This window comes from Ambystoma mexicanum, chromosome 1p (genome assembly GCF_040938575.1).
Source record: "Ambystoma mexicanum isolate Mex_15411 chromosome 1p, UKY_AmexF1_1, whole genome shotgun sequence".
Taxonomy (NCBI): domain Eukaryota; kingdom Metazoa; phylum Chordata; class Amphibia; order Caudata; family Ambystomatidae; genus Ambystoma; species Ambystoma mexicanum.
Genome location: NC_090921.1, coordinates 1,274,089,377 through 1,274,106,528, shown reverse-complemented (window position 1 = coordinate 1,274,106,528; position 17,152 = coordinate 1,274,089,377). Strand labels below are relative to the sequence as shown.

The 17,152-nt window shown below is 43.1% G+C and overlaps 1 protein-coding gene across 3 annotated transcripts in view; it reads right to left on the bottom strand.

The window, feature by feature from the left end:
• Positions 1 to 17,152, bottom strand: part of LOC138452852 (synembryn-A) — a 255,050-nt gene that overhangs the window by 138,533 nt on the left and 99,365 nt on the right. For all 3 annotated transcript variants that reach the window (XM_069605202.1, XM_069605203.1, XM_069605204.1), the window contains one exon: positions 15,974 to 16,588. In XM_069605202.1, coding sequence (XP_069461303.1) covers positions 15,974 to 16,588 — 615 coding nt within the window. The remainder of the gene's footprint in view (positions 1 to 15,973; positions 16,589 to 17,152) is intronic.

The following is a 17,152-nucleotide window of genomic DNA, read 5'->3' as shown; positions in this document are numbered from 1 at the left end:
AAAACTGAAATCCTTCTAGTAGGTCCCAAGGAAATTCTGAACAAACTAGACAGTCAATACAGCACCTTCAGCATTGAGAATACTGTAATCACGGTCTCTGCTGCAGTAAAAACTCTGGGTGTGTACCTCGACTCCACCCTATCAATGAAGCAGCAAGTCAGCTATATTGTGTCGTCAGCAGCTCTCACAACCAAAATCATGAATGCAGTGAAACCTCACCTCTCATCCAAAAACTGCCTCAACATTGCCAGAGCCACCATCTGTGCCAAACTGGACTATTGCAATGTCCTGCTCCTAGGCACTTCATCTAAAAATCTCAACAAATTGCAAATCACACAAAACAATGCTCTTAGAGCAGCACTAAGTATTCTTAGGAGAGAGCATATCTTTCAAGCCAGACGAGACACCCACTGGCTCCCAGTCAACGAGAGCATACTGTTCAAGACCCTCACCATCACACACAGATGCCGCTTGCAGTCTGCACCTCTGTATCTCTCAGAAAGAATTCACCAGGCGCCAACAAACAGACCCAAACGGGCACAATACCCACACCAGCTTTCAGTCCCTGCCTTCAAAAGAGTCAAAGCCGGTGGTGCCAGCTTCGCGGTGCTAGCACCTAAAAACTGGAACACACTACCACTCAAACTCAGAAATGAAACTTCCTTCACCATATTCTGAAAAGTCTTGAAAACAAAGCTATTCAACTAGATCATACTGTAATGTGTTCCCCTGTAACCATGGAACACACCCACGCTACAATGTTTTCAACCATGCAATGTTTTTTCTTGCCATGTAACCTGCATACAAGTGTATCTTCTGTAACAGCGCCACCATGCCTCAGTGCCGCTGCACGCTTTATAAATTCAAATAAATAAATAAATAAAATAAATGTCAGTCAGACTTCCATAGGAAACCCGAAAAAATGAATTGCTAATAACATTTGACTCGTTTGATGAATTTGGAGTTCATTTTGTTCCAATGGGCTCCTCCAGACTGCTCATTGTGGGAAAGATTAGTTAAAACATAAAAAGATTATTAAGAAACCAAAAATGCAATTTTCGGCCTAGTCACATTCTTTTTTCCATAAACAAAAAAGGTAAAAATGTGGCCTGCCCGCACACTGAAAACCGCTGGACAGAATTCCACCAGGTTTCAAACAACTTGGGCATCAAGCGTTGACTCTCAATCCTTTTGTGGTACAGGGTTATTCGGTCCAGTACTTTAAAAATATTTTATGAAAAAGGGTATGACCCCCTTCTCCAAAATAAATAGCTGCATCTCGGCTAAATTGAGAATTTGGATGTTTATAAAATGATTTTTTTTCCGATGCGAAAGATAGCGGCGGTAATACGCCAAGTTATAGACAAGGGCATCGGAAAAATAGAACGCATAAACGCATTTGGAGGTAGAAAAACCTCAGGAAAAAGCCTCCGGTTGATTCTTAGATAAATGACTTGGTGATATTGTCTACGTTTGAGAAAGTGTTACACAAGATAAAGATTGCACAGATATATATATGAAGTGTGGTCAACCTTTAATGATCTATATGGATAATTATTTTTATTTTGTGACCCGCTGGGCTTTGGTTTGGGTGTGTGATGGCACATGACAGTTAATGGATTCATGTGATATGTTTTATTTTTATTCTATTTTCTCTTTTTCCCTTTCTTGCTTCTCCTTTCTCCTCTTTTTCCATGTTCCTATTCTTGACTATTTTTTATCTAGTTCATTGTGTTAATTATCTTGTTATTTTACTGTAGGTTCAATTTGCTCAATAGAATGTTTGAATGAAGGCAGGGGTGGGGGGTAGGCAAGAGGACACAGTGAAATTTGGGAGTTGTAGGGAGGTAGGGGAGTTAGGGGCTAAGTTTGCAACAGAAGGCTCAAACATTTTTCACATACCCTTGCATAAAACATGGGGTATAGCGGCAGCTACCAGACATTTAACTGAAACTGCGTCACAGAAACAATGATTTTGTGGGGCGGGGGTCAGAGGGGAGGTGAGGAGGCCATGAAGAGAATGGGGGTGAGCAGGCACAGATAAGGGGGACACTTGGCGAGTGCCTGGAAGGCCAAAAAAAGCATTTAGTTTTTTTGCTGTTTCCCCCCCCAGACAACTGCGTGTATAAGGACTACAAATAACCAAGGTTATATGTAGTTCATTACAATGTAACCACGGCTTTAGAAAAAAAGTTATTTTTAAAAAAGTATATATTTTGACAGCTACGGTAAAGTCGGTGGTGAAAAATCACTGGCCATGGCCAGTGGCTTGGTAGTGTTTGAAGCGGCTGAAGGTCTAGTAGTGTGGTAAAATATAAAGTGGGCTGGCCATGGCTAGCGAGCAGGTAGTGATTTAAAACATAGTGCCATGGCCATGGCCAGTGGTGCTGAAAAACATACAGTAGGCACGGCCTAAGGTGCGCGGTCTTTGGTGCCGGAAAATAGACAGTGGGCATGAAAAAAAAGCGATGGTTTAACAAACCCCTTGAAATTCTAAAAAAAAAAAAAAAAAAAAAAAACTTGTGTTGAAATGCAGTTAAGGTGAGTAAACTTAACGCGACAAAACCCTGGAAACTCACTGCATTGCGAAACTCAGGAACGGCTTAAATCAGCTGTTTTTTTTATTAATCACTTTAGTTATAGTTTGTCACCCTGTGTGAGACAGGGTATGCTTGCTGTGAATCAAGGGACAAAGCTGCATCTTACTGATGTGGCCCAACAAGGCCGAAACATGTCTGGGGGCTGCTTGTGTTCCCATGCAGAGGGGACCTGGCCTAGTATTTCGGGCTGGGCTGCTCCCATTGGTGGCAGTATCTGACTGATTTGCATATGGCTGGACCCCTTTTCAGAAGCAATGCCAGGATTGTCTAACAAGTGGGGTCTGAAGCTAATATAGCTGGGCCCACCGCAGTGACATTAACATCTGTAAATACCCACACAGCAGTGCTGAGTGGGCATTTACAGTGTTTGGGTGGGCCTTGCCCGCTCAGGCTCACCCGGTCTATGCCACTGCCCCTTTTGCAATGGCACAGACAGGCTAAAAAACAGTAGTGTGGAAGTTTGCCCAGCAGTAGCAGTGGTTCAGATTTATTCAAAACCTTCCACCCACCACTTTTTTGGTTATAGTCAGGTCTCCTCCATACACGACACGTCAGCTTGTGGAAGGTAAACCTCCCGACAACCGTGTCAAAGAGAAACACTCCTCTAGGGGAAAAAAGCTTGGTGCACTGCTTTGCCAGGAAAACTAGATTTATGTTGTATACAAAAAAAGTAATAAGATGACAGAGGGTGCCGTAGAACCCAACTGCCACTGAACTCTGGGTTAGTTCAACGAATACAAGCAGTTATGCCGGTCCGATAGCACAGCAGAGCCTGCTGATGCAGGTTCGAATCCCGGCAGGGCCAAACTCAACCTTTCATCCTTCTGAGGTCAATAAATTAGCCCCACACACTGTGGGTAATGAGCAACGCTCAGATACCTGAGGGTTCGTAGCGCTATATAAATGCTAAATTATTATTAAATAACAAATAATCATCACTCGTGACGCAACCAGTATACAGTTGTTATCCCACCACACTCACTAGCTATCGCCTATTTACATACTACCAGTCTCCTATAGTCCCTTGACGAATTGGCCACATCTAAAACGATCCCCGGGCCCTCCAACACGTGCTCTTCTACGCCATGAGCTTAGTTCCCCGGTACATGATTGGAGGCTTGCATGATATGGTTCCCTCCCCATGGGCATAGTCACATAGCGCGCACCTGGTCGTTAACATCAGCTCAGTGGATACTCTTGAGGTCAAATTGACCCTTTAATATAAATAAGAGCATCTCTTGGGCTCAGACACACAGGCGCCCCATCATGCCTACACGTCGCAGGACTAAATTTGCTGGCCCCACCTCGCGCTCCTCGTAGTACAAATTGCAGGATGTTGCACTCCTGGCTCCCCCTTGTCAGCTGCCCCTCCTAGGAGCTCCTCCTAGGCCTTTTGGAGACCCCACTAATCAGCCATATTCTGAAGGATTTAGGGTTCTTGTTTGTGGACATCTGGCAGATCAAAATGGATGGTCAGTCTTCTGAGGTGTGCTAGGGTCCAAAAGCCAGATCGGACCTTTGGCAGCTTGAAACCCGGCTTCCATGGGCTAATCCTTTGTGGACGGTGCAGCTCTGTCTGTGCACCGCCATTCACATTCCCTTCTGATTTTGCAGGCCTTCACCAGGAGACCATTGTATTTTAAGTGTCCGGCCTCTAAGCGTGGTTTCTCTACTGGGGATTGGGTTAGGAATGTGATTGTAATCTCAATGCCATGTTACGCTGCTACTTTCGCCATGGCTTGCGACAAAACCTAGGCCTCGCTTTAAACATGGCAGTACCTTAGTGTTTCTCACGGCAGGGACCAGGACCTACGTTTACGTTGTTATACACTGCATTTCACATCTTTTACTCTAGTATTACTCATGCCCTATACTGGGGACTACCTACTTTTCCATGACTATTTAAAAACACATTTGTGATTTCCGTGTTGCGTGCCCCACCTCCCTGCAGTCGTGCACATGCATTCCCTCGCACACTATTATATTTTCCTCAATGGAAATCGTTTGGGGGGGACATGGGACCTGAACGTGTATCCCAACACTTGCCCTTATGAAGTGGCATTGTGGTTAAGAGTGGGTGGGAATCAGCCGCCATACCAAGCTCATCCAAGTAATTGACACATTCATGTGATAAAAGCAAGCAGGACAATGTCGACAAATTCAGGGAATCTAGTCCTTGGTTGGGTAAAAATGGGAGATGGAATGTATCCTGTATTGCCTCTATACAATTTTACAATGCACGTTGTTGTGTGAGGCTTTCTGTTTTAATTTCCTTTCCTGTTAGCCTCGATTATCTTCATGCGATTTTAGCCATGCCTGCCCTAGTTGTGCACTTGAATTGGAAAGGGTACAGTGCGCAACAACTGTTTGGCAGAGAGCTCCTTCTTCTTTGCAGGCTAATAACACTTACTGGGAGCCTGCCCACTGTCAATGTCTTGACTGGAGTGGCCAGCCACCTGCACCTCTTTCTATAGAGGCTGCTCTGCTGCCACACTACTGAGGTCATCGCCCGCTGTGCTGACCTCTCCAGCCCCAGGAAAGAGACCGAGCTAGTGTAGCCTCCCTCTCTACTCCTCCAACTGTACCAAGTTTTATGTCGCAGTGTACTTTGCGGCCTGCCTCTCATCCAGAATGATATCAATAAGCTTAAGAGGTAACCTTGTTTGCATACTGGAACAGCTGTTTTCGAGAACAAGTAACCAAAACACTTCCAACCGGTGCCCTGGCAGACATCTAGCAGTGGTCAAAGACAAAGTACAAAGAAAGCGAGTAAATAGCCTTCAGCTTATGCATGATAGTAGAAGAAATCGCATGAGACATCAACCAAATGCAGGGTTACGAGAAAGCTCTGCTCCCAGAGGAGGCCAAAGGAGATGATGCACTAAGTCCTCGCGCAGGGTGCCTGGCGGTATTTAGCAGGCCTTGAAGGACTTTGCACAGGTCTGCAGCGGCCCTGCAGCCTCCTTTAAGAGACTGTTCACCATTTATTTTGTGCTCTCCGTCAATGCCACCTGCTGGGTAGCTGGAGCAACGCAGGAGACCTCATGAGAGCGAGGAAAGGCCGAAGCTGCTAAATGACAAGTTGCAGGCCATTCTCTTCATATTTACTTATTTTGAAAAGTCATTATTGCTTTTCTTCAGAAAGAAATTGTCGTTCATTTTTAATCACATTGTTTTCTTCTTGGTCATGGAATGGCCAAGATCTATCCCGTGACCAAGTATTTATGCGGGTCTAGCATATGCTTATCTGACATGAGCAACATTACAAATGACTCAAGCCGCATCTCTGCACGTCCCTAGTAAAGTTCTTTTTCGAGGGAGTGCGCCTCCCTCACAGATACCACGCTCCTTATCTTTTGACCTACAGCTCCTCGAGAGCAGTGAATCCCAAAGGGGGAAACACTTTTGTGATATTATTGTAACCCAATTTGCCCTGCTACAGTGGCATCTAAGTTAGGTGCAGCTCTCTTTAGTTACAAGGGGGTCACAAGTACCTAAATTTAACAGGACCGGGTACAGGAATACCTGCGTCCCCAACAGGGAGCCGAAATAAGGAGGGCAAATGTGTTCAGATAACCAGAATTCATAAGTGGACAATAGTACGGAGTGTAAACCTGCCAGTGAATAAAGAGTTGGCAGGTGCCTCGAGGTCTTTACCCCATACACTCCCACAGACTCATGGATGAAATACATAGAGAATGAGCAATTTAACATTTACAAAAATATCAAAACATATTGCATCAAGTAGTGCCAGCTTGGCCAACTGGAGACCAATAAATATACATCCATGTGTGACACACCAAATTATATGGACCTGATGTCCCAATATTCCCCATAATTCCTCAACTGGGGTAACATGATTAACTTCAGAAAAGAAAAACGGGTTGAGACAAAATTATCCAGCAAGGTTATATTGAAAAAAAATAAACACATTGGCTGGACCCTGGCAAATAGAAGGGATTTTCTCGCTGTGTTGCCATAAAACCGACCGACATCACTTTTTTTGGAGGCCTGAAACAGGGGAAAAGGGCTGGATTTGTATACTCTTCTTCCGGAGGTGGGATCACACCACCTCACATTATGGATCAGATACAGTCACCTAGAGAGACCATCAAACCTTCTCTCCTCTTCAGCAATAACACAACAATAGCATTTAGTATGAGCGCAGCACTGACATTGGTTTCCAGCAATATGCACAGAGGGACTGGTTTTTGGAACACTCGCCAACCAAATCTTTAGTGCGGCGCTGGGAACACACTGCAACGTTGTGTAACAACGGAACACCTGTGATACATTCAAAACAAGCCAAGAGGCAAACCAGCTCGGAGCTAACAGAGGCCACCTATTGGGCACTCACTGGTGGACTGAACTCTTAGAACAAACAATGGCAACGCCAAAAGTTTGGGCTTTTGTGTAAGCATTGGAAAGGCACTTGCTAGGCACAGCCATAACAGTATTAACTGGCCATTGATGGTAGCAGGTGAAAAATGGTGTGAATAACAGTGTCTGACAAAGGCCTAATACTTAAAAACAAGCAATGGGAAAGCCAACAGTTTTGGCTTGTGTATGACAGGACTTCAAGTGAAGGACATGCATAGTGATTATAAATTGAGTGGCTGATGCAGACCTGGTTAAGACATTTGTATTACGCCAGTAACAGGTTTACAGCTCCAATTACATCATTAACTCTCAGAAGACGGTTTTGGAAAAAAAATGGCAAGCACTTCGAGTGCAATGTTTGATGGCAAGGCTTGTTTAAAGTAAGCCCAAAAAGTTACCATTGGGTGTTTTGGGCGTGAAGGGGCAGGAACTGCGTCAGAATGGACATCAGGATTAGCATGGACAGTCAATGGGTGGGCAAATAACACCTACAAGCTATGCCATTCTCTATATCTGTACTCTAATGCAATAGTTTCGGCTTATAATAGCCCAAACTAAAAAGGAAACCCTTGCCCCACTCCAAACACGACCATGTGAAAAATTAAGCGATAGGCAACTCACCACAAGACATTTGACCCCAATGAAAGTTATGCAAAACACCTACTCTAGCGTTCATAAAATCCCGATTCATTACGGACTGTCGGTAGACCGAGGCCCCTTTATTTCCCTAAAATAATTCACCTTTCGGAAAAGTTGGAATTGCAAAAAAGAACTTGCAACACCTCAATGAGACACCATTACTTACTTCATTCTCAATGGAATATCAGCTGCCATTTGTCAGTCATGCTCTCTAACCCCAAGTACCCAAAGCTCACCAGGGGCTATGCTCAGTTTCAATCACTAAAGCACTCGACCTCTCGAAGGGAAACTCTTGCGGGCCACAAACGTGGAGCTGTAAAAAGACCCAGCATCTGTAGGTTTGCGACTCCGCTCTCATAACTAAGAAAGGGGAGTCTCTGGAGCTAAGGAATAGAAACTTCTAATCCAGGGACATAGTTGTGGGCCCCCTAAGCAAAGACTCCACATTCTTCAGCAACCCCTCCTCTCCTTCAGAACAGAAACCTGTCAGAACCAACAGTCAAAATGCCTCAACAACCGGTCACTAAACCAATCAGTCAGCACACACCTTCCAGGTTATCTGATGTTACATGACACAGCTCTCCCTCATATACTGCCGCAAAGCAATCTTGGATTGTGGCTCGCGCAATATAAATCAACAATAACAAAAAGAAATACAGGGAAGAATTAACATTTCAGTTATCTCATCTGACCAATGAAAAGGGCCGCTGGGTGTGGTGTCAATGTCACAATAGGAGAAAGGAAGAGATGGACCCATACACCAGGAACCGTTTCGGTTGAAAGGTTTGGGATCAGGGGTGTCCCCCGCGCCTCTAGTTCAGCATTATGGGCTGCAGCGGTGTCCTCTGCATACATTAAATGTAAAGCAGGGACAAAAATAGACATTCGAAAAGCTCGAGTTACAAAATACGAGCAAGTCGGCTTTGCCATTTTGTAACTCGAGCTTTTCGCAATGCGTTCTTTTAACGTTGATCCCCAGGAACTGCAACCCCAGACAAAAACGCACAAATGGCATGAAACACTACTGCGTCCTCGAACCCCAATTTAGACAGGGGGTTAGACAAAAGGTGCCTCATCATATGGTCCTTTGACTCATCACCCAAATAGAGTACAGCAATTCAGAACGGAACGGGTGTGATGCTCTGCAATTTCAAAAATTGGCTGAACAGATACAGGAAAATAACATGGCAGTTTAAATAATTTAATACAGATGTACGTTCAACGCGGTATAAAGGAACGCACTTATCAGCTGGCAGAGTAGCAATGTAAAAGGGGGTGGGGGGGCTCTGATACCTGTAAAATAAAATCCTTAATAAAAACGAATCCATAAATACAGGGACACAGGTAAGTATAATCAAACTTAGTGGTAAAACGAAACGCCATAAATAAGCCATCAAAGCTTGCTTTTGCTTTAAACGTGCCTTAGCATTTTGTGAGCGGCAAAGGCCGCTGTGGCTGGTGGTTTAGTGTAGAGTCTGCGATCCCAGGCCAGTGCTGAGAGAAATACAAAGTGGTTGTTATTTTTCGAGGTCACAGATTAGAGCTCACCAGTTTCACCAACGAATAAGCAATATATGACCATTTTATAATTAAAAATCATTTGTGAAATACAATTTTCTAATGGAGCCGAAAAGAACCACAGCGGTTTCAAATTGCCCCATAGAACATTTTCTCTGGGAAACGGGTTGAGTGTCCCCGATATGCAACATTTGTATAGCAGTATGTCCGTGGTTCAAGGCTCTGGTGGTGTCATGGTGGAAAGCCATTCCCATGAGAATCAGGATGAGGTGACCAAGGCAGTTGAGTAAAGTACTGCTGTTCGTCTCAAATGTTTCAATGACTGCTGTGGGAATTCAGGGTGGATTGTGATGTCACCGGGTGTAAATGAGGGCGGTGTGGGAAGGTTTGTGGACCCAATTTTTTATCACAATGTATGTTCTTCTATAAGGGTTCAAAGTGAGAAGTCCAATCAGATTTGTGTGGGGAGATATTTTTATGTTGCACGATCCAGAAATACTAATTACTTGCATTGTATAAACGTGCAAACCTTAAGGACATTTCTTTGACAGCGCCTTTTCATGCAGTTATGTTACATGATCTGCTTTTGAATGTTAACAATTCTAAAGAACAATCCACACAGAGTGTATATACGGTGGGAGATCTGCCTTTAGGTGATATCATGAAAAAGAAAAAACAGATTCAGAGTGATATGTTTGAAATATTTAATGCAAGAACAAATAATCCTAATCCAGTTGACCCTTTTATTCAAACGAGGGGGGATGCCGATATGAAAACACTTAGTCAGGGGTCAGTCATGACAGAGAGTAAGACGATCTCGGGGGAGGACTTTGGGGGCTTCCCCTTACCTGTGAGGTCCCGGGTGGTCATTACAGTAAACTCAGGTCTGGGTAGTACTGACTGGAAGGTTTGTGCTGAAAAGGTCGGTACTGTCAGTGGCTATACACCGGACCAACATGGTGGCTTTAAGAAAAATCTGAGCCTAGGATTAACTGATGGGAAGGTCCCCTCAGGATTTATGGGTAGTGTGAACTACTCCACCAACTCAAATAATAATCAACACTTAGGGAGCATGGCTTATATGGGCCAGTGCGGAAGTGCCGCTAACTCAAAATCAGTAAGTACCACTAATAATCCATCAGACTCACAGGGTGGGTGCATGGTCACTAAGGTTGATGGCATCTTTGACTGTAATGACCCATCTGGTCTGATGGGCAGTCTCCCCAATATAACACATACTGCCAATAGTACATCTGGTCAATGGGGAGGGTACACTGTAAATTTGGTTCAAGGGTCTTCTCAACTAGAGGTCCCGATGGGACTAAATGGATTGGCTATCAAACCCATAAGTGACAATGATTACTTAGGTCTTAATTTGTCAGGTACAGTACACGGTCCAGTAACGGGGCAGGCTCTCAAGGATGACGAGCTTTACCAGACCATAATTCGGGTCCTCAATGAAAGGCACTCAATGAAGTAAGGCTACCTCTGGCGGGACAGGCAACCGATAAGAAGACAGATGGAACATATGAGGATTACTGTGCGGGTACAGGCAGAGGTAACTTGGCAACTACTGGCAGAGGTAATGTGGTAACTAACGAGCTGAAGAAGAGAAATGAGCATGGGGGTTCTGAACTAATTCAGGATGTGCGTGCCCTGGAACTAAGGGAGCCTGTTAGGCCTGAACTACCTGGGCTTGTTCTAACGACCCTATTTAGGGACTTGGGTAATATATCCCTGAATAGGCCCTACATATTATCCCTATTTAGCCAAATTAAGGAACTAAATCTGATTTCATCTGTATACAGAGTTGGTGGACTACATTCACAGGGACAGACTAGATTATGTAAGGTTGGTGATTCCATCACCACTGGTAAGAAATCTATTATTAAAAGAGGCAGAGCAGCTACAATGTAGGGGATTTGACATCTTTGAATTTGTACACACTATGCCTACTACAAACAGGAAATCTATCTATAATACTTCCGTGATGAAACAACCTCCACTGCAGGGGGACAATTTAAGATTGAAGCGTGATGATAACCTAGACAAACAGGATTGGAGATGGTTAGCTTTATCTCTACGTGAGTCTATCAACTCACTAAAACAATTGAAGTCCCTCTAGCTGGTCAAAAACTCGAACACTCTTAAGTTGGAATTCGAGAGGCTCAACCAACCTGTTACACAATGTGATTTTAATGAAGGAACTGTCAAAATGTGATTTTGTTTTCATCCAAGAATCGTGGGCAAGGGTGCATTTATGCTGGGAGGGTTTTACGGTTTCTTCTTTGTGTGCACAGGGAGGCAGAGTGGGGCGTCCAAAGGGGGGGGTCTTATTATCGCCATAAAGAACATTAATAAGCCCAGAGTTACAGGGGAGTGGTATTTTCCTCATCACTTTTTAGTACTGGGATATAACTTGATGTTCAACACCATTGATACAGCCTTTTTGTTCATTAATGTTTATTGGAATCAGAAAGCTCGGACCTACAACTTGGTGAAGAACTCCTAAAACTCAGATCCTTAATTGACACCTGGTTGGAAGTAAATCCCGGTGGGCACATTGTGATCACAGGCGACATAAATGCAGACTGCCTGGACGATTCTCTATTGGGCGATTTCTACATCTCTAACTCTACGTCCCTTGATCTTTTGGGAGGGAATCCCAAATCGCGGGGTAAGATCTGGACACATTTTGTGGAGGTGTGGGGGCTAGAAAGGTTTATAAACAACCTCCTGACTTGGAAAGCGAGAGGTTGTAAGTCCACCACTGATTACATCTTCTGTTCGGGTGATCTCTTTAAACTCTCAGGGAAGTTTGAGTGTAAAGAAAATGAATTTAGTGATCATTGTATGCTCACCATTGAAATTCATTCTGTTACTCAATCAATGGAGAACAGGACCTACAAATACGGTCTTGAGACCAACTGTTCAGGTAACAGAATAAGATGGTCTGAGAAAGAAAATGCTAAATTCTATGCCTTACCGATTAAAGATCATGAAAGTTACACACACTATCAACGTGCTGAGCTATATTCCCCCATCCAGTTCACTGACTATATCAGTAGGACATTGCAGACACTGGAGATGTTATTTAGTAGGAAAAAGATGGGCATGCGTCATAAAATCCACAGTTTTGACAAAGAAGTCTGGGAACACAAACGTAATATGAGGAAGGACATACGCAACATCAATAAAGTGGGGAACTCTACTGTTTGTATATTAGCTATGAAAAAAAAATAAGACAGAGATATAAAAACTGGTCCATACAGCATCGCAGTCTAAGATCACAGAGAGACGGAGAAGACATGTTAAAAGCTTTGAGAGGATTTAACATGGCTAACTTCTGGAGTGGAATTAATAACATGGATAGGAGTCAAGAAAATGCACTCTTGAATCCCATAAACGAAAGTCTGTGGTTGGGTCACATTGCTAATTTGTATGGAAATAAATGCAGTGAGCCTGTGGTAATCTGGAAAAACAACTCTCCCTGGCTTTTGGAATATAGTGAGAGGGACATTGTTGACTCAATAAAGAGATCTAAAAACTTAGGGGCACCTAATCCTAACAATCTATCCAATAAAACATTTAAGAGGGACCCTGAGATTTGGGCAAAAATACTGCTCGTCTTATTCGACAATATACAAATTACAAAAACTATCCCTCAATCGTGGAGGGTGTCCATAATTGTACCCATATTCAAGAAGGGTTCTCGTCAATGTCCCTCAAGCTATAGGCCCATCGCGATTTCAGACCCTGAATCTAAATTATATACGTCATTGGTGTTAAGAGATATCCAGATATGGATTGAAAAAAACAACATGTTGGATTTGAGACAGATTGGCATTAGGAAACATACTGGGAATGACTGTGTGGGCTTGATGATACATAGCCTCATAGCTCAATCCTTAAGGAACGGTGCCAGGTCGACTTTTGTCGCATCAATGGACTTAAGCTCCGCTTTTGACCTTGTCGATAGAGCTACACTATGGGAGAAATTGATAACTTTGAAAATGCCATAGTTTCTCATAGACATAATAATGGCCCTCTATACCGACACTGGTGTTATGGTAAGACTGGATTCAGAAGGTAATCTGTCGAAAGAATTAAAAATCTACAATGGTGTTCACCAAGGGTGTAGGTTGGCACCTACGATTTTTAAATTATACGTAAGTGGTGCGGGTATGGCCTTGTCAAACAAAGGCCTTCTTCCTCCCAGAATTGCGAACATACATCCGGCGTGGATGGCTTACGTTCACGACTTTTTACTTATTGACACTACCAAGGTAGGACTACAAACATTACTAAAAGCCTTTGAAGATTTTATTAAGGGAATTTCGTTAAAAATGAATCCCTCTAAAACTGTGATAGTCCGCCATGGTAGAGTCAATAAAAAGGAGAACTGCTACACATGGATATGTGGTAACAACAAGTTAAAAGCAATGCCTTTATTCAAATACTTGGGCTTCGTAATTTCAGGTACGAATTTGAGATCCTTATTTAAGTCTCAATTAAAATTGAAGGCGGACATCGCCATTCGGCAAATGAGAGCACTAGAGATGAAATATGGTAAATTTACAATGGCTCCACTCATGGAATTTTACTTGAAAAAAATGATTCCTCGCTTGGCCTATGGTGCTGAATTTCAACCGATCAGCTGGGAGGCTGACCTGTCTTACATTGAGAATTACATATACATATGGAAAACAGTTCTTTATTTTATTCCAAAATGTATACCAGGGGAATTGGTTAGATATGAATTTGGACTAAACTCATTGGCTGCAAATGTGAAATGGAAAAGATTAGCTCTGTGGAGGAAGTGTAACGCAGGGATTGAAGAGTCATTGTATTCATGTGCGGGGCAGGATACTGGAAATCCGTTTATTCAAGTTTTGACTGTGGAGACGTTCAATTGTTTGAAAATGCTGGGTATGTCTGTAGCCTCCTTAAAGAACAAACCATTGCGGGTGAAAGAGTGTGTTATGGGCTTTGATTGGCTAAATACTAAGGAAAAAATTGCAGAATCTTCACTGTACCGGCAAGCCTGCTCGGTCTATAAAAGGTACCCAACTATGGAAAGATATTTGCACAAATATCCCAGTAAACAGATCAGAAATGACTATATTCGTTTCAGGTTTAACGTTGTATTAACAAATCAAATTAATGTCATTAGAAATAACTACTCAGATGATTGGAGGTGGTGTAGATTTTGTAGAGTCGAAGGCATGGTTGAATCACTGCAACATGTTTTACTTGTATGTCCGACAAAAGTCAGCAAGGGTAAAGTATTTTGCAAAATATGTACATGATACTGCCAATGTAAATAGGGACATCATCTGGACAAGAATGCTACACAATTGTGAAGATAATCTAAATATCAGAGTGGTTACTTATCTGAGGAATGTTTGTGCTCTTTTTTAGATGACGAACATCCATGCTGTTTTAGTTGTTTTGGTTGTAGCCTGAAATGTCTATAATGTTCTCCTATTAGGAAATGTATATCTAATATGAATTGAGAAACAGATGTTCTTTTTTTTCTCTTTTAACTATTATTTTACTTGTTTTACGATTGTATGTATTTTAAATATAAAGTAATGCTTTCTTTAGTTTTTTTTTTTATAAAAGGTTTATATAAACCAAAAACATTAAAAAAAAAAAAGAAATTATCTGTTTGAATTTGCCGTCCCAGGTGTGGCAATTGGAATACTTGTGCCCAATAAAACAAGAAACACAAACCGTTCTTCTTGTCAGTTTGAATATATTATAGACGACAGCATTCTCTTTCTACTCAAAGTGATGGTTTACAGAGGATGCAGAATCATTGTACCGGAACTGTTTTTGTGAAGCTCAGCAAATGCCTACATATGTAGCAGATTCAGACCGCTGGAAGAAGCAGATGTGCGCGTGTGTGTGTGTCTGTGGGGGAGGAGATGGAATGTTTGTGTCGTGTGGAAGGGAGGGAGGGTGTGGGACAGCGGGTAAAACAGTGTGCATTCATATTTGTGTGTATGGATGAGTATGTCTGGGGTGGGGTGGACAGGGAATTGGCTTCCTGAGGTAGTTGGGTAATTTCTCCCCGCTCCCCCAAACTCCAGTAGTGTGCAATTTCTGCTTTTGATGGCCGCACACAGAACAGATGAAATAAATCAGTCTTTTTGTTGTGCGGTCTTCATAAAGAGGAGATATCACACAGAATCAATCACACATCAGTACTGTACATTCACGGGCACCTGTAACCTCACCACGTTTTGAAAGTGGTTAAAATAACCTGCCTTTCTCACAGGTCACTACTGGACAGGGGCAGACAATTGTAGAATGAGCCCAGTCTTTCAAACTGGTGATAGGGAGTCTGCCTGTCATTTGTTTGATTAAACCCATGGTGACCATGGGAAGTGTGATTTTACTAATGCCATCCCTCTGGTTATTGGAACCCTGTAATCCTAGAGTTCGCAAGCATGAAATGGTTTCCACAATGTGTGGAATGTCCTACAAAACATGTTCCTTGGTAGGAGCATATTCTACACACCAATTTTCCCACTTACCGTTTAATAACCCCAATCCTTCTGTGGTCACATAGTTAAGTGACCCTTTGCAGATTTCAATGTCCCTTACATTTTTTTGCGGACCCTTGGATGCCCCTCAAGCCTTCAAAGCACTCTTTCCATGCAATGGCCTCCGATCTTTATTGCACCCTCATCCCTCAATAACCCCCTTGGCATATGACCACATCTTCAAGATTGAATTCCTGGTGATACACATTTTCCCCTCAAGAATCTTCATACCTAGTCGCACTCACTCACTCTTCCATTGCTCTATTGTTATTCTTTGATACTCACCTCATCCACTTCTCTTCTGTTGAGATCAAAGGTGATATTGAAGAGGGTCTTTAGAATTTCCATCACCCATTCAGTTTCCTCTTTTGCTAGCGCTGGGGTGCAGCGGTCCGTCACTACCTCATAAACATCGGCCCATTTGAGCGCCAAGGTGCTCTCCAGGGCATCAGTGAGCAGACTGACCCCCCGCAGCTCCTGGGCAAGTTGACGACGCACATCCACACGCAATGCTGTCAACAGGAAAAGCAGACGAAGGTCGAAGAACTTGCTCTCATGGCAGGACTTGGTCTCATTGTACAGCTTCAGGCGGCGGGATAGGCCATTGACCAGCCTCAGCTCTGTGGCCACCTGCTGAGCTTCTGGGCTGTTGTATACAATATTGCACAGACCCTTGAGGGCTTCCACCACACTCTCGCTGTCCGGCATTAGGGACACTTCACACTCCTCAGAGTAGTCCACGCCAGCATATCGGGCCAGAGTATACATGGAAGCTCTGCTGGTGAAAGGAGTCAGTCCATGTTTATCCCGGGATAGGATTCGGATGGTTTCCAGGCAGGCGGCTTGGCAGGAGGGCTGCAGGTCTCGCCCCAAGAACTTAATCACCACCTCGCCAAGTTTCTGCAGAGGAAAAGGAGCAATTAAAACACATTTCTGAGCCTGGATTTGTGTCTAAGAAGATTATTTTTACATTTTTAGAAGAATTCAAAGAGTCATAATGGAAACACTTCAAAAATACTGGGAGGAACTCAGAATTAGTCTAATCATCAAGTGGGGTGTTCTAGAGGAAAGGGTCATCAAATTAGGCATAATATTGTAGCTGAAATCCACTGTTTATTGTGCTTGCACCTGAAATACTATTTCCAAATATTGCTCTTCACACATCAATCTTTCTAGGAAAACGCCTATATGGATAAGGTACTAAAATATCAGAGGCAAGTCACTGCTGGTAATCTCTCCAAGGGAAAGTAGACCAATCCAATTGGGGGTCTCTTATGGTTCAGTATACAGTCCATCACACCGAGATCATTGCTGAAGAATCATGAGTTGCCTAGAAATCCATCCCTGAAAAGCCAACAAATGGCCATCGTGTCATTGATGTATCACTTTGACAACTTTGCCATTATCATTTCTTGAACATCCATTTTAGGAGACTAAAACCACTTCAGAAGGAAATAGAACGAA